The sequence below is a fragment of the Bos mutus genome, chromosome 17 (assembly GCF_027580195.1).
Source record: "Bos mutus isolate GX-2022 chromosome 17, NWIPB_WYAK_1.1, whole genome shotgun sequence".
Classification (NCBI taxonomy): domain Eukaryota; kingdom Metazoa; phylum Chordata; class Mammalia; order Artiodactyla; family Bovidae; genus Bos; species Bos mutus.
The window spans coordinates 24074974-24092667 of record NC_091633.1 but is presented as its reverse complement, the minus strand read 5'-3'; the positions used below and the strand labels follow the sequence as shown (position 1 = coordinate 24092667).

General features: G+C 44.5%; 1 protein-coding gene across 1 annotated transcript in view; it reads right to left on the bottom strand.

Moving 5' to 3' along the window:
- The window catches only part of TMEM132C (transmembrane protein 132C), a 452942-nt gene that overhangs the window by 89912 nt on the left and 345336 nt on the right, over positions 1 to 17694 (bottom strand). The window contains exon 4 of the mRNA XM_070386332.1: positions 2350 to 2533. Coding sequence (XP_070242433.1) covers positions 2350 to 2533 — 184 coding nt within the window. The remainder of the gene's footprint in view (positions 1 to 2349; positions 2534 to 17694) is intronic.

Below are 17694 nucleotides of genomic sequence, written 5' to 3'. Positions count from 1 at the left end.
TATCTTTTTGAAATAGGATAAAAATTAGGCCCTTATAGGCTATAATTTACGTTAACATAGGGCTGCAAATCTTCTCTCTAAAGGGCTAGATAGAAAACATGTTAGGGTTTGTGAGCCAAGAGGCAAAACTGAGTATATTAACAAACTACTTATATAACTGTTTAGAATGTATCTATTTGAAAATGAAAAAGTCGTTCCTAGCTTGCATGATGCACAAAAACAGGCAGAAATTGAATTTAGCCCATGGGCTATAGATTGTTGAGGCCTTTTCTAGGACATGAAAAGTCAAGAGAAGTCTATGGTAGAGAATACCTCCTATGGGTATGTCTGTTGCTATGTCTGACTAGCATCCATTCCTCCTTTCAGTGGAATCAGATTTTCCCATCATGCCCCATGCCTACCAGCTCTTAGTCTGATTCCAAACATGCTCCAGGGGAAGGTGTTCCCTAGGCCAGGCCAATGAGAGCATCACATTTTGTTTGGCTTCCATGATTGGCTTCCCAGGTTGGATACATGATCCAAGCCAGCCAATCAGTTCCAATCAGAGCAGTCCTAAGAATTTGCTTGACTGGTTGGCAATGAGTTTTCACTCTTTTCCTGATGGATATGATACTGTGAATATATCAGCCTGGCACTACCAGGAGTCCCCTTAGGGACAGAGTCTCCTGGACACTGATTCTAGCCAAGAAGAGCACAAAGCTGACACAGGACAAGGAGCCACCTTCCATGATGACATCATTTGCACACACACTCACACACACACTCCATACTTGATACTCAACCTGTGCTCCACTGACCAGAAGCACTGGCATAACTTAGGAGCTTTAACAAAATACCCAACCCAGACCTCCTAAATGAGAATTTGCATCTGAAGAGAATCGTCAAGTGACCTATATGCACGTTAACATCTGAGAAACACTTTTCTAGACTTTTAAAGTTACCTGAGCTGGTGAATTCATCATGCTTAAGCCAATTTGAGTTGGCTTTTCTGTCACATGTAACTCAAAGAATTCTAAATGATATATTTCTTAACCCAGTGTCAATAAAGCCTGCTCATTCCAATTTCTAATGCAATTATTCACTCAGTTGTGTCCCATTCTTTGAAACCACATGGACTGTAGCCTGTCAGGCTCCTCTGTCCATGGAATTCTCCAGGCAAGAATACTGGAGTGGATTGCCATTTACTTCTCCAGGGGATCTTCTCAACCCAGGGACAGGTCAAGGGTCTCACACATGGCAGGCAGATTCTTTACTGGCTGAGCCACCAAAGCTGAACAGAAATTAGTTTTTGAACATCCACACCAGACTCCATGTCCGTGAAAGTGAATTCTGGCAAAAACAGTTGGAGCTACACTTTAGAATACTTTCCCCATGCCTTTGAAATGCCATCATCTTTACATCTCCTAGAAGGGGGTCTTAACACTTGTGCACAAGCCTAGGAATGGCTCTTGAGAATAGTTTCAGGGCTTGGCAGACGTGGGTGAGTGATCCTTCTAGCCCCTTACCATTCTCTCTCCCTTCCTCATTTCCAGCTGTACAGGGAAGTTGGAAACAGGGATTTGAATGTACTGTATTTGTGCTGTGTTCTATTTGTGTCAATTATATGTTGATTTCTTGTGCAATGAGACAGAGACCAGGGTAGTCATCTAACTTTTCCTCTGCACCTATGTTTCCCAGACCTCTTGAAATCTGATGGGGCCATGGGGACTCCTTCTGTCCAAGGATGTGTGTGAAAGTGTCATTTGTAATCTGTTGGCCATTGCTTAAAAGAGCTTGCATGTGACTCAGACTGTTCCTGTATCTTTGCCTCCAAGAAGGCCATGTTGTTTCTGCCGTTTTAGCTGCAAGATGATGACATATCCATCAGCCTAGATCCCAGAGGGACTGCCTGGAACAGAGCCCCCTATCATCTAAGCCATGTGGTATAAGCAAGACCAACCTAGGTTGCATGAGGAACCTAAGATTTGGGGGTGGTTTACACCAGCAGCAAACCACACTCATCCTAATAATGTAGTGGCTTAAAGATTCCTTATAAAAGGGGAACAGAAATAAAAAGAACTGGTGTAGAGTTCGAGAAGAAAAAGTAAGTAAATACTATATATCTGGCACAGGGGAATAGCAAATGTCATAAAATAGCAAATGTCATAAAGCCAGTATAAAATTAGCTGAAGTTGAGAAAGGCTGGATTAATGAAAAGTAGCGACTTCCAAGCGGGTAGGAAGATGGAAAACTTTGAATGCAAACATCCCATAAAACAATTGCAGCCAACATCCTGGGGAAGCTAAGAAGGACATCAAGGTGCAATCAGATAGCTGAATGCAGGTGCATCCATGCTCGCAAAAGTCTTACCATGGCCAAGGGCACGATGCCAACCAGGTCCTTCTGGCTGATGAAGATCTCTGACACTGCGATGTCCGTGGTCCCCCTCCGTGGGTATTCCACTTGCCAGGTGATGGGCTGGCTCCCTGAGAGGCTGCTGAAGCTGGCGATTTCAAAGTTCATCTGCACAACCTCATTGAATAAACTGCTGCTTCTGGAAGAGAGCAAAGGAAAAGAGCTTTAAGTTGACTTTGTTTGGTGGCAAAACCTTTCAGTCCCTTGGCTTACTCCCTCACAATTATAACTAGAATACAAGGATAAAGCAAATGCTTTTCAGGCATAGCACCGGGGACTTGATACGGCTTCCCTGGTCGTTCAGAATCTACCTGCAGTGCAGGAGACCAGAGTTCAAGCCCTGAGTCAGGAAGATCTCCTGGAGAAGGGAATGGCTACTCACTGCAGTATTCTTGCCTGGGAATTTCCATGGTCAGAGGAACCTGGCAGGCTAAAGTCCATATGGTTGCAAAGAGTTGGACACGACTGAGGGACTAACACTTTCACTTTTTTCTTTCATATGTATTTTTAGCAAGCTTGTCCCAGCAATTCTGCTGCTTCAGAAATGGCCGACAGTACAAAGATCTTAGTTTTCACATGACAAAATGAAGGCCTAAGTAGCATAAATCGCTCATCAACCACACAGCTAGTTAGAGGCAGAAAAAGCTGAATGTAGAATCTCCCATAGATTTAATTATTTTAGATCCATTACCTGGTTTCCATTGCTGTTGTTTTTGTTTTAGTCACTGTGTCTGACCCTTTTGTGACCCCATGGACTGTAGCCCACCAGGCTAAAGCCTAAACATTCATTATCTGGCCCTTTAGTCAAAAAGTTTACTCTTTCTGTGGGATTTCCCAGGCAACAGTATTGGAATGGGTTGCCATTTCCTTCTCCAGGAGTTCTTCCTGATCCAAAGATCAAATCCATGTTTCCTGCATTGGCAGGAGGATTCTTTACCACTGAGCCACCTACATGAATCTGAGCAAACTCTGGGAGATAGTGGAAGATAGAGGAGCCTGGCATGCTACAGTCCATGAGGTTGCCAAGAGTTGTACACGAGTTAGAGCAAGACTGAGCGAGAATCACGTCTTCCAATTCCCAGCTCTGTGCTCTCAAAAACATTCTGCTCTAATGCAGTTGGGGAGTTGAGTATGGAATTACAAGACACCAGGAGAGTTTCTCCTGGGCAGAGATGAACAAACTGTGGTCTGTTGGCCAAACCGAGCCTGCTGCCTGTTTTTTTGTAAATAGCTTCTTTGGAATTACAGCCCTGCCTACTGGTATTTTGTCTCTGGCTGTTTTTGTGTTATGAGCACACGACTGAGTAATTATGTCAGGTAGTATATATCCTTAGGAGCCTAAAGTATTCATTATCTGGACCTTTACTGGAAAAGTTTGCCAGCCCTTGTTTTAGGAGGTTAGAGAAGAGAAAATGGGAGAGGTTTTCTGGAGCTACTGAAACAAAAGAATCAATATTGGTAGAAACAAGAAAGAAGAGCATACCAGGCATATAGCTGGGTTTGTAGGGTGGGCCAGGGAGATTTTTCTGACTTTGTTGTGACTCCATGGACTATAGCCCACCAGGCTCCTCTGTCCTTGGGATTTCCCAGGCAAGAATACTGAAGTGGGTAGCCACTTCTTTCTCCAGGGGATCTTCCTGACCCTGGGATGGAACCCGGGTTTCCTGCACTGGCAGGTGGATTCTTTACCACTGAGTTACCTGGGAAACCCTGAAGCCAGGCTGAGGGACCCCCAGTGCTGTTTGCCTCTGGGCTGAATATTGGAAGTGGTGGGCCAACAGTTAGCATTTTTCTCAGCTGGCAGCTACTGGGCATGCCTTGTGCTTTCAGGTGAATTGAGGGGGATTTTCCATGGCACATCAAGAAAGAAACGCCAAAGATGGTAACACTGTATCTCAAGCATGTGCTGGGACCACTGTCAAGAGTGATGGAGACCCTTCCCTTTGCTGGGGATGATCATCAGTTAAGGATGCATGTACTCAATCTTCACAGCTTGCCCAAAAGCCAGAAAGTTTGCTCCTCACTCTGTTACCCTTAGCCCTGCTCAGTGGCTGGGATGAGAGGTTACCAGTAAGGTTGTTGTGCCAACCAAAGCACCTGGCGGGACTCCTGAATCTCCCTTCCAGTACTCTGGGCTGGAAGAGGGGCCTTGAGGATAGCAATTTCTGAGATGCTGGCTATCCCTTTGGGAGGGCAAACCAACCCAGTGTCTGGAACCTCAAGTCATGGTCTATACAACATCAAGGGTGACTACTGGGACTTCCCTGGTGGTCCAGTGGCTAAGACTCTGAGCTCCCAGTGCAGGAGGCCTGGCTTAGATTCCTAGTCAGAAAACTACATCCCGCATGCTGCAACTAAGAGTTCGCATGCCACAACTGGAGATCCCACACGCCAAAAGGAAGATTGAAGATCTTGAGTGCCACAACTAAGACTTTGCACAGACAAATAAACAAACTTTTTTTTTTTTTAAAGGGTGAATTATTTGCCTTGGAAAATGAGCTAGACGTGTCTGGAACCTGGAGTGTTTCCAAACTCGGAGACCTCTTGGAGTTCTTGGTTCAGCAGGTAAGGCCTGCAGGAATCTAGGTCTGCTCAACTTCTAGACATCCTTCCTGCACACTCTGGCCAGCCTCTCCTTTCACTGGGCTAAAGACATCTCTCATTTCAGGGGTTTTCACCTTGCCTTCTTAGCAAGAACACTCATCCTTGGTATCTCCTTATCTTCAGAAGAGCTGGCCACTGGCTGTGCTTGCTGGGGGACACAGCTATTGGTTATTTGACAGACTATTCAATAAAATTCACTTTTTGAGTACTGCATGTGGCCAAAATCCAGTTGTCCAAAGATCCTATTGTGGCCCCGAAGGAACGCTTACACTGAGAATAATGCTGGGGAGTTGGCCACGTGCCTTTAACTTATCTCTGTCTTTGGGGTGGAAGACCCCTGACCTAAATATGATGTAGAGTGGTGATTTCCCAACTGTGGTCCATGGGACCCTTAGTGTATACCCAGGGGATGTGACGATGCTGGCTATGGGGCCGAAATTGGTCCTTAAGATACTCCTCTCCTCCATATCGCAACCACTACGGCTAAAGCACATTCAGTGATACATGTAAATATTGGGCATCCAAGGAGTAGTTTATTTTTTTAATATTTATTTATTTTAATTTTAATTTTTGACAGCATTGGGTCTTAGTTTCAGCATGTGGGCTCTTTCATAGTGGCTTATAGCTGTCTCTCTAATTGTGGCCCATGGGCTCAGTAGTTGCAGCAAGAGAGCTTGGCTGCCTCATGGCATGTGGGATCTTAATTCCCTAACCAAGGATGGAACCCACGTCCCCTGCGCTAGAAGGTGGACTGTTAACCACTGGACCACCAGGGAAATCCCAAGAAGTATTTTATTGAAGAATGAAAAAAGAAAGGAAGTGGGAAAAGGAAGGAGAGAATAGAATCTGTGACTCTATGGGTTCTATTCTCATAAAGTGTAGAGAGTAGAACCCGTAGAAGATGACCCATGACTCTTTCAGGGGAACATAGCCAGTGTCATGACCCCTATGCTGCCACTGCCAAACAGACTTTTTGAGCATAAGGTCAAAAGGTCACCTGTTACTGGCATCACTTATTACTGGCTGGGTTACTTGGGGCAACTCTACCCTCTTTTCCCTACTTGGCAAGTGGGAACTCAAATCCTTTCCTTTTCATGGAGTTGATATGAGGATTAAATAAACGAGCAAATGTGTCTCAGGCACTTAGAACAGAACTACGAAACATCAGTAAATGTGAGTTCTTCCTGATTTTAGCAGGATTTGACACTATGTTCCTTCTCTGTGACTTTAGATTTGGTCTAAAGCCACCTTTAAAGCATACCTCTTTAAGAACTTCCCTGGTGGTCTAGGGGTTAAGAATCTGCCTTCCAGTGCAGAGGACACAGGTTCAATCACTGCTCCAGGAATTAAGACCCCACATGCTGTGGGGTAACTCAGCCCAGGCGCCACAACTAGAGTGGCCTACATGCCACAATTACTGAGTCCAAGAACTCTAGAGCCCATGTGCTGCAAAAAAGACCCAGCACAGCCAAAAAACAAAACAAAAAAACATGCCCCTCTAGGGCTGGTCTAGGAGTTCCGTGAGAACAAGTCAGACTGTAGATGTTGATTCTCTGCCATTCATCATGAACTGGAATCTCTTCAGATTTGTATACAGTGCATTTACTCAGTAGCTATTCCTGCCAGACACGATGCCATGGTATGATCCATTTTGCCAGCAGAAGGGACCAAGAAAAGAAGTCTGTCTGCAATTCTGTCTGTGGCTGTGCTTTCCTCCTCTCTGAGCCAACCAAAATCTTTGTTAAGCTTTTGCCCTGGAGGAACCAAGAACCCTTCATGCCAGCCTATATGGGGCTTATGATATCGTTGGAGTAATAAAGAGAGGAATTTAAACATTTAACTGACTCCAGAGAGTGACCAAGAACGATCACTTGCAAAATCAATAGTGTAGATTTACTGTAGTAACTCTTGAAAGAAATTTTCAAAACTGGCTTAAAAAAAGCTCTTACTAAATAACAAATAAATTCCCCCAACAGTCACAATAAAGTTTGGACTACTGGAAATCCAATTTACCAAAACTCTTAGTTATTGAACTCTGTCTTGTAAGAAAATGAAGTCTTGGTGTATCTTAAGAAGCCAAAAGGACTTTACTTCCCCACTATAGGGTGTAAGGAATTTCAGCTTCAAAGCCATCAGCCAATCTTGGCAGCTTAATGACTGCAGAAAGAAATGAGACTAACAAAATGAAGAAATCAACCTTACTATAGGGAAGCAGCTCCTAGAGAACAGAATAATTTGGCTCAGGCTTTGTTTTATTCATTTTATTTCATGTGTATTTCATGAAGGCAAAGGACACATACATCCCCTCTGGGAAAGGCTTTATTAGATAGTTCCATTGACCCCACCATCCACATGAATGCCCTGATAATCTCTGGGAGCTCTCCATAGTGCTGAAGTATATTAGTTTGGCTGCAAGTTGCAAGTAACAGAAAACACCTTGGGCTGACTGACAAAGAAATGGGAACTTAATTACTAGGAAGTGTGGAGAAAAACACGTGGAGAATAGGTGGGAGAAAAGGAAAGTTACAAGATAATGAGAAGCCTGGACAAAACCATCTCTAGATGGGACACCACTGCTGATGCCAAAACAGATTTTCTACTGTCCTTGGTGCTTTGCATCACTAATCCCACATTCAAAGTGCTGAGTGGGGACATCTGATTGGCTGAGCTGAGATAACATGCCCTAATCCAGTATGTCAGGACAGTGAGAAAGGATTTGATTTGTTATTGAGAGAGTCATCTCTTCCATTCCTGTTCCCTGCAATTAGCATACAAGGCAGAAATCAGAATGCATAATGATGAAGGGCAGAGGCAGGGGTAAAGCTGTTGAAGGTTGCCCTGTTTCCCGACACCCTTGGATTAGACTGAGCTCAGACTTAAATTCTTTCCCCTTCTCTCTATCCCAGTTCCCACAGCTTAAAAATTTATAGGCGCAGGCAAATGTGGAAGGATGAGGGAAGAGAATACTTTACTGCAAATCATATTGATGCAATGACATTGCTTCAAAGGAGAATTGTAACCCTTAAGGAAGTAACCTGAGCCTTCCCTTTCTACAAAACGAGGGCTCTCAACCTTTGCTGAATGTTATGATCATCTGGGGAGATTAAAAAAAAATAATGATATTCAGGTCTACCCTGGACCAATGGAATCAGAATTTCAAGAGATGTCTTCAGATGGTAGTATTTTTAGAGCTCAGGCGATTTTAATGTGTGGTCAAGGTTGAACATTACTGCTCCACCAAAAAGGGCTCTCTCCCTCTGTGATCACCAAGCATTTTACTCCTAAATGGTTATGATTAATATTATTTTTTTGCTTCCTAGTGTCTACACAGCAATTGTATCGGACAGGTGTTCCAACAATGGACTCTGAAATAAGACACACTTGGGTGTGAATTCTGACTCTGCTCTTTAGTAGGGGTGTGATACGGGGCATTAATGAACCCATATGGGAACTAACAAACCCACTAGTTCTCAACTTTGATGACAATCTGTTATTATTTGGCGAAGGGGCTTTAACAGATTCTAAGGTCTGGGTCCCACACCAAGGATCTTCTTTCACTGGCCTGCAGTGGAACCTGGGAACTGGGATTCTTAAGGACTTCCCAGGTGATTCTCAGTCAGTGCATGAATGCTTAGTCATGTCCGACTCTTTGTGACCCTGTGGACTACGCAGTCTGCCAGGCTCCTCTGTCCATGGGATTTTGCAGCAAGAATACTGGAGTGGGTTTCCATTTCCTCCTTCAGGGTATCTTCCATACCCAAGGATCGAACCCATGTCTGCCTAGTCTCCTGCATTACAGGTGGATTCTTTACTGCTGAGCCACCAGGGAAGCCCCCAGGTGATTCTAATATGCAGCAAAGTTGAAGAATCCCTAACTTTACTGGTAGGAAAACTGGTTTCTTTAACTGTCTTAAGTCACCCTTATGAAGCTGTTGCAAGGATAAAAGGTAGAACATGTGTAGAGCTGAATACATACAATAGCAACTATCCATCAAATGGTAGCTCTTGTTACAGCAGTATTTCTCCTGTCCAATAACCTCACTGGACTTGTATATCTTTGTCCTCCTAAGGCCATGTGTCTTGGGATTTGCTGAACACAGCAGATGGGCAAAGATAAGACTTCCTCTGAGGTCCCTGGGTCCTGGTCTAAGCATCTTCCCCAGGCAGCCAGTATGGATCTTGCTGTGCCCTTGAATTTGACTAGACTAGATCCTGTCACTTGTTTTTCTTTCTTCAGTATGGTGGGTGAGCGTGAGCACATGTTTTTTGGAATCAAAGTTCTGGATATGAGCCTCACACTGACCCTCGAGACATGAGTAATCATGTTACTCTCTAACATGATTACTAAGAGAAATGCGGACTTCCCTGGCAGTCCAGTGGTTAAGATTTCACCTTCCAATGCAAGGGGTGTGGCTTTAATCCCTGGTCTGGGAGCTAAGATCCTATATGCTTCTTGGCCAAAAGTCCCAAACATAAAACAAATTCAACAAATCTGCAACAAATTCAATAAAGACGTCAAAAACAATCTGCATCCAAAAAAAAATCTTTAAAAAATTAACAAAAAGAGATGAGTTGGTGAGATGGATCATAGGTAAGCCAGACAAAAGCATGGACCAAGTGGTGCCCTTGCTAGGTGGAGAGAAAGAGCATGGAAGGTTCTAGCTCTTCTAGACACCAACTGTGTGGAAGTCTCCCACAAGGGCTTCAGGGAGCCCTTGGCCACACAATTGAATGTTCAGTTGTGGTCACATACTCCTGCTGGCTACTATTTTCCTTGCTGTGGAACCTGAGGCTTACATGGACCCAAGATTATGAGGAGTATGTAAAATATTATTTCTCAAGCTGCTGAAATTATAGCTTAATTTAGGTTACACTTTTGGAAGTGCAGCTGCTAAGAGAGCCTCAGAGATGCAGGTAGAAGAACCCTAGACTTATACACTGTGCAGTAGGCTCTTCAGTTTTTTCCGAGTCTTTGCAACCCGGTAGACTATAGCCTCCCCAGCTCCTCTGTCCATGGGATTCTCCAGGAAAGAATACTGGAGTGGGCTGCCATGCCCTCCTCCTGGGGATATTCCTGACCCAGGGATCGAACTCGCTTCTCTTGAGTCTCTTGATTGGCAGGTGGGCTCTCTACTCCTAGTACCACCTGGGAGGCCCTTAGGAAGTATAGGTGCTCAGAGGGCCTCAGAGAAGCAGGTGGAATAACCCTGGACCTACACCCTGCCCAGCAGACTCTGGGCTCTTTAGCACCTGGTTGGCTTGCTGGTGCTGCCATGGTGGTCCTTATTCTACAGGGAAAACACTGAGTCCATCCCTTGAGTCCAATTAGGCCATGAAGATACCCAGATGCAAGATCATGTGGAGAGACCAAGGTCCAGTTATCCCACCCCAAACTATTGTATCAGATAAATACAGTTCCATAAAAGTGCCTAGGAAAAACCAACAGAGGAATTGCCCAGAAATTCCCATCTACTGTGAAATAATAGATGTTTCAAGATGGTAGATTTGGGACTGTTTGTTACACAGCAGTGGATAACACGTGATGGCACTGACTGATACAAGTCTTTCACTTGATTCCCAAGGGACCCTAGCATCTCCCGTGTATGTTTCCAGCAGGGTACAGCAGAAGTCAAATAGGATTATCTAGAGATGTCAGCAGCAGGGAGGGCCTGAGAAGGAGCCTACCCCACTTCCCAGCCTCCTAAAGTCTGAGAAGTACAGGAAAGCAATGGAATTTTCACGTGGTTCCAGGCAAGGTTACTGAAGTTAGTATCTTGTAGGAAAACCTGTCATGGAAAACACCCTCAGAGACTAGGCAGAAACATGGAAACCTCATGAACATCAGCACTGAACCATGACCACATCCCAGCACCAGACAGCATTACTGTAGATGAAACATATCAGCCAGATTATCTGAAGACCTAAGGTTCCCTCACAGTTCAAAGCCTCATCCTTCCCACTTGGGTCAATTTTGAAGAAAATGGGACAGAATTTGAAAGACTATCAGTTGAATTTAAACCTGAAATGCCTTCAGTTCAGTTCAGTCGCTTAGTCGTGTCCAACTCTTTGCAACCCCATGAATTGCAGCACGCCAGGCCTCCCTGTCCATCACCAACTCCCGGAGTTCACCCAGACTCACGTCCATCGAGTCAGTGATGCCATCCAGCCATCTCATCCTCTGTCGGTCCCTTCTCCTCCTGCCCCCAATCCCTCCCAGCATCAGAGTCTTTTCCAATGAGTCAACTCTTCACATGAGGTGGCCAAAGTACTGGAGTTTCAGCTTTAGCATCATTCCTTCCAAAGAAATCCCAGGGCTGATCTCCTTCAGAATGGACTGGTTGGATCTCCTTGCAGTCCAAGTGACCCTCAAGAGTCTTCTCCAACACCACAGTTCAAAAGCATCAATTCTTCGGTGCTCAGCCTTCTTCACAGTCCAACTCTCACATCTATACATGACCACTGGAAAAACCATAGCCTTGACTAGACGGACCTTTGTTAGCAAAGTAATGTCTCTGCTTTTGAATATGCTATCTAGGTTGGTCATAACTTTCCTTCCAAGGAGTAAGCGTCTTTTAATTTCATGGCTGCAGTCACCATCTGCAGTGATTTTGGAGCCCCCCAAAATAAAGTCTGACACTGCTTCCACTGTTTCCCCATCTATTTCCCATGAAGTGATGGGACCGGATGCCATGATCTTCATTTTCTGAATGTTGAGCTTTAAGCCAACTTTTCACTCTCCTCTTTCACTTTCATCAAGAGGCTTTTGCGTTCCTCTTCACTTTCTGTTGTAAGGTGCATGGCATCTGCATATCTGAGGTTATTGATATTTCTCCCGGCAATCTTGATTCCAGCTTGTGCTTCTTCCAGTCCAGCATTTCTCTTGATGTACTCTGCACAGAAGTTAAATAAGCAGGGTGACAATATACAGCCTTGACATACTCCTTTTCCTATTTGGAACCAGTCTGTTGTTCCATGTCCAGTTCTAACTGTTGCTTCCTGATCTGCATACAGATTTCTCAAGAGGCAGGTCAGGTGGTCTGGTAGTCCCATCTCTTTCAGAATTTTCCACAGTTTATTGTGATCCACACAGTCAAAGGTTTGGCATAGTCAATAAAGCAGAAATAGATGTTTTTCTGGAACTCTCTTGCTTTTTCCATGATCCAGCGGATGTTGGCAGTTTGATCTCTGGTTCCTCTCCCTTTTCTAAAACCAGCTTGAACATCTGTAAGTTCACGGTGCACATATTGCTGAAGCCTGGCTTGGAGAATTTTGAGCATTACTTTACTAGCGTGTGAGATGAGTGCAACTGTGCGGTAGTTTGAGCATTCTTTGGCATTGCCTTTCTTGGGGATGGGAATGAAAACGGACCTTTTCCAGTCCTGTGGCCACTGCTGAGTTTTCCAAATTTGCTGGCATATTGAGTGCAGCACTTTCACAGCATCATCTTTCAGGATTTGAAATAGCTCAACTGGAATTCCATCACCTCCACTAGCTTTGTTTATAGTGATGCTTTCTAAGGCCCACTTGACTTCACATTCCAGAATATCTGGTTCTAGGTCAGTGATCACATCATCATGATTATCTGGGTCGTGAAGATCTTTTTTGTATAGTTCTTCTGTGTATCCTTGCCACCTCTTCTTAATATCTTCTGCTTTTGTTAGGTCCATACCATTTCTGTCCTTTATCGAGCCTATCTTTGCATGAAATGTTCCCTTGGTATCTCTAATTTTCTTGAAGAGATCTCTAGTTTTTCCCATTCTGTTGTTTTCCTCTATTTCTTTGCACTGATCACCAAGGAAGGCTTTCTTATCTCTTCTTGCTATTCTTTGGAACTCTGCATTCAGATGTTTATATCTTTCCTTTTCTCCTTTGCTTTTCGCTTCTCTTCTTTTCACAGCTATTTGTAAGGCCTCCCCAGACAGCCATTTTGCTTTTTTGCATTTCTTTTCCATGGGGATGGTCTTAGTAGACTTGAAATGAACCAGATTAAGTTTTCTGCCTCCAGGCAGAATGGGAGCTTAAGGCAGACCTTGGATACACTGACAGGGAAATAAAGTTTGTATATATGCACACATACATATATACAGTTTGCACAATGGATTTGTAGGTTGGAAACACACCCACTACATTTGTTAGTGGAAGTTAAATATTGTGGAGCAAGTGCTTTTTAAATTTATGTTGGCTCTGCTGGGTCTTTGTTGCTGCATGCAGTCTTTCTCTAGTTTGGCAAGTGGGGGCTACTCTTCACTTCATTGTGGAGCACAGACTGTAAGGTGATGGCTCAGTAATTGTGGCATGTGGACTCAGATGCCCTGTAGCATGTCAGATCTGCCCAGACCAGAGATTCAAACCTATGTCCCCTGTGTTGGCAGGTGGATTCCTAACCACTGGACCACCAGGGGAGTCCCAGAGTAAGTGTTTTTTGAAGGACCATTCTAGCCTGGCCCTAGGATCAGCAATGCTTTTATCTCCCATCTCCTGATAATACAGTGCCCCTCTCTCTTCATTATTGCACCAATTTCTTTCTCCACCATTTTTCTCTCTAGTTTATTCCACTCAAAGCCACCAAGCTCCCCTCTACTTCAGTGCCTTTGCACCTGCTTCTCCCCATATATCACTGAGGTTCACTCATCACTATCTTCACCCTGTTATCCACGGCTCAGCCATCCACTTTATCTACATCATCACACAATGCTTTCTACATTTATATGCATTGGGTCCCTCACCATCTGCCCCTCTACCCTTTCTCCACTGTGAACTCCATGACAGAAAGGACACTGCATTGTTTACTATGATATCCTTGTGATACATCATGGTGCTGACCCTCAGGAGAAGCTCAATAAATATTTGTTGAATGAATAATGAATGAGTGATGCTCCCCAAGCCAGGTTCCCTGATATTCACACTCTTCTTTCCTTCCACTAGTCAGGTTAAAATTCATTTTGATACAAGAAGGGAGGAGTCCCCACTTAGTTGAAGAGGAGGGGAGATGCAGCCTTTGACGCTATCAGCCTTCCCAGAAGGGCTGAACTCCTTCCAAGAGAGAAGCAAAAAGCAGAGCCCATTGGAGCCCTTCCAGGAAAGACACGCTCCAAGGTCCACTACTAAAACTTTGCCTTTTCCAAATACCACAGAAGACAGAAATTGGATCCGCTCCAAAGCTTGCTATTGAATTTTATGCCTGCTGAGCACCACTAAATACATAATGAAGAGGCTGAATTAACTATGCAAAAGTATAATTTACAGTTAATGTCTGTAATTGATGAGCTGAGGGTCTCTGTGGCAGCATGAACAGCCAAGACTAAAAGGACTAGAGGGGATAAAGGAAAGTTTTATTTTTCAATAGAAAATAGGAGCATGCTCCACTCACCACCCAACCTGTGTGTCCATTTATCCATCCGTCAAGCACTTAGCAAGCTCCCCTCTTATGCCAGGCATGTGCTTTGGTACTTGAGATACACAAGTGAATGTGATGTGGTCCACAGTGGCTCAGAGACCTCTTCGAGTGTTCCTACAACCTCTGATCAATTCCTCATTTATTTGCTAAAGACACAGGGAGGAGACTGACCAGATGTGACATGTCTTGGAGCAGCTTTGTTCTGGTCCCCGTTCCCCTCTGTAGCATCCCGCTGCCCTGGTGTTTTCTAAGCAAGTGGGGTTCCAGCTGAGTTGAGAAGGTAGTCTGATTCTCACTCTACCGCTTCTCTCTGGTTTTGGGGTCCATATCATCCTCATTCTGAAAGAATGTATACTCACAATCTCTGCTCTTCTATATAATGTCTTCAACCCCAGCTGCATGTCAGAATAACTTGGTGAGCTTTTCCAAAACACCAGTGCTTTTCAAAAACACCTTCCTCACTTCTCTTCAGATGGTCTCTGGTGCGCCTGGATATCATTTTTTCTCTAATACAGCTTCCAAGGTTATGCCCATGTGAAACCAGAGTTAAGTAGAATTATTCTGCCAGGGATTGAGGGAGAATTGAATAAATATAGTCAAAAAACCTTCCAGTTATAAGATAATTAAACACTAGGATGTAAGGTATAGCATGATAAATTAACACTACTGAATGTTATAAATGAAAGTTAAGAGAGTAAACACTAACAGTTCTCATCAAAAGGAAATATATATATATATATTCTATTTCTTTAATGTTGTATCTATATGAGATGACAGATGTTCAGTAAAACTATTCTGGGCATTGTTTCATGATGTATGCATGTCAAATTATCATGTTGTATACCCTGAACCTTTACACTGCTGTGGAGAAGGGCATGGAAACCCACTCCAGTATTCTTGCCTGGAGAATCCCATGCACAGTGGGGGTTGGCAGGCTACAGTCCACAGGGTCACACAGAGTCGGACTGAAGCCACTTAGCATGCACATGTCAATTACATCCTAATAAAACTGGTAAAAAAAAGAGAAATTCTTCTCATATTTTAAGGGAATAGTTTCAAATACAGAGACCTTACTCTTCAAGCACCAAGACCACAATCCCATCCAAAACACATATGCAGAGCCAGGTTCTAGCATCCTGGCCCCTCATCTCTGCCCCGGGTTCCCTGTGCTGCAGGAAGCTCCACCCATTAGACTCTAGAAAGCATCACTCTTCTGGATGCTCTTTGCATTGGGGTCAGCAGTCAGAAAACCGAGCCTGTGACACGAGTTCTGTAAAGGGGGTTTAATTCTAGTTGTCAAGGTTTTGGAGGGTCAGAGAGGTCAAATGGGAGATGGCAAGGCAGTCAGAGACTATCAATGGGAAAAGATGCTCCTCCTTCCAGGGTTAATGACCAAAGGGAGAAACTGGTGACCCCAGGAGCTAGGTCCCTGGGGGAGAGCTGCAGCCAAGTCAAGAAATGCCTAGCAGGAGAAGAGCCAAGGAGACAAAGGACCCACTGCCTGAGACACCAAAGGGAGCAGGGAGGACAGCAAAATATTCTGACTTCTTTCTTCTATCCTATTTTGATCTCTCACTGGTGCCTCCCACTGGCTAAACATCACCATAATTCAGTTAGTGAGGGATCCTGGCAAATAGTTTGGAGGATCACAGAGCAAGGGAAGGGCAGGGAAGGGATCTGAGACCAAATAGGCAAACAGCCAGCACACACTCCTAGCACGGCTCCCACACAAGCAACAGCAGCTCAGCAGAAGGTACCCTCACATCCACTGCAGAACCTGCAGATTGTTTGGCTCGACTGAGAACACATTGTCAGTGATCATCCAACAGATGTTTAATGAGCACCTATTATAAGACCTGGCAATGCCCCTGTGTGGTGATGCTGAGTGAGAAACCCAAGGCTCTTCTCTTGAGACTGGCTTTACTGTAGGATCAGAGAGATGGGCGATGACAGCAAGATGTGTTGAGGACTAGGATCTAAGGACAATCAAGTGCAATTCCTGACACTGGCATAACTCAACCAAGAGGATCAGAGAGGGCTTCCCTAAAACGGGGACATTTGAGCTCAGACCTGAACTCTGAGTGGGTGTTAAGTCAGAGGAAATGAGGCAAGGGAATTTAGGAAGAGGGGACACTGTGGGTGGAGCTCTTTTGAGGATCAAAAGAAGACTGGTTGGAGTGCAATGAAGCTGGTTATAGACATATCCTAACATCTTGGCAGCAAGTCATAATTCAGCTGGTGAGGGATCCTGGCAAATAGTTTGGAGGATGGGCAGGGAAGAGATCAAACAGGCAAAGAGCTGACATACACTCCTAACATGTGCGTGAATGCTAAGTCACTTCAGTCCTGTCTGACTCTGTGCGACTCTATGTACCGTAGCCCACCAGCCTCCTCTGTCCATGGGATTCTCCAGGCAAAAATACAGAAGTGGGTTGCCATTCCCTCCTCCAGGGGATCTTCTTGATCCAGGGATTGAACCCACATCTCCTGCAGCTCCTGCGTCACCTCCGAGCCACAGGGGAAGCCCACTTCCAACACGAGTCCCACACAAACAGTAGCAGTTCAGCAGAAAGTAGTGGCTCGGGAGGGGCAGGGAGAAGAAGAAGAGATAACCTAAGAGAAGAGTCATGGTGGCTTGGATTGGGAGGCACCATGGAAGGGGGAGATGGAAGTTACGGAGAGAGGAAATCATTAGTACTTTCGATGGAGTGGATGGGGGAGATTAGAGAGAGAAGGGGCAACATGACTTAGCATAAGTAGCTTCTCTTTGCCATCTTCTTCAGCCACTTAGAACATAGATTAAAAGGAGGAAGGTGATGCTTGATACTGAGAGTTGTAGTTCTTTAAACAGGTTTTATTATTTCTTTACTACACTGTCATCCTTGGATCATTGATTTTCTCCACTGTGGTAAGTGGGACCATAACCCTCCTAACCTTCAATCCACCAAACAAAACAATGACTGATTTCTCTTTCCCACATTCTCTGCCCCTACTCACTCCTTTGACCAATCCTGTTGACTCTGCCTTCAAATCCCTCTCTCCTTTTTTGCCATTTTATTTATTTCACCAAATCATTTTTAAAATTTTATATTGGAGTATAGCTGATTTACAATGTCATGTTAGTTTCAGGAGTATAGCAAAGTCATTTAGTTATGCATATACATATGTGCCGTGCTGTGCTTAGTCTCTCAGTTGTGTCTGACTCTTTGTGACCCCATGGACTGTAGCCCACCAGGATCCTCTGTCCATGAGGATTCTCCAGGCAAGAATACTGGTGTGGGTTGCCATGCCCTCCTCCA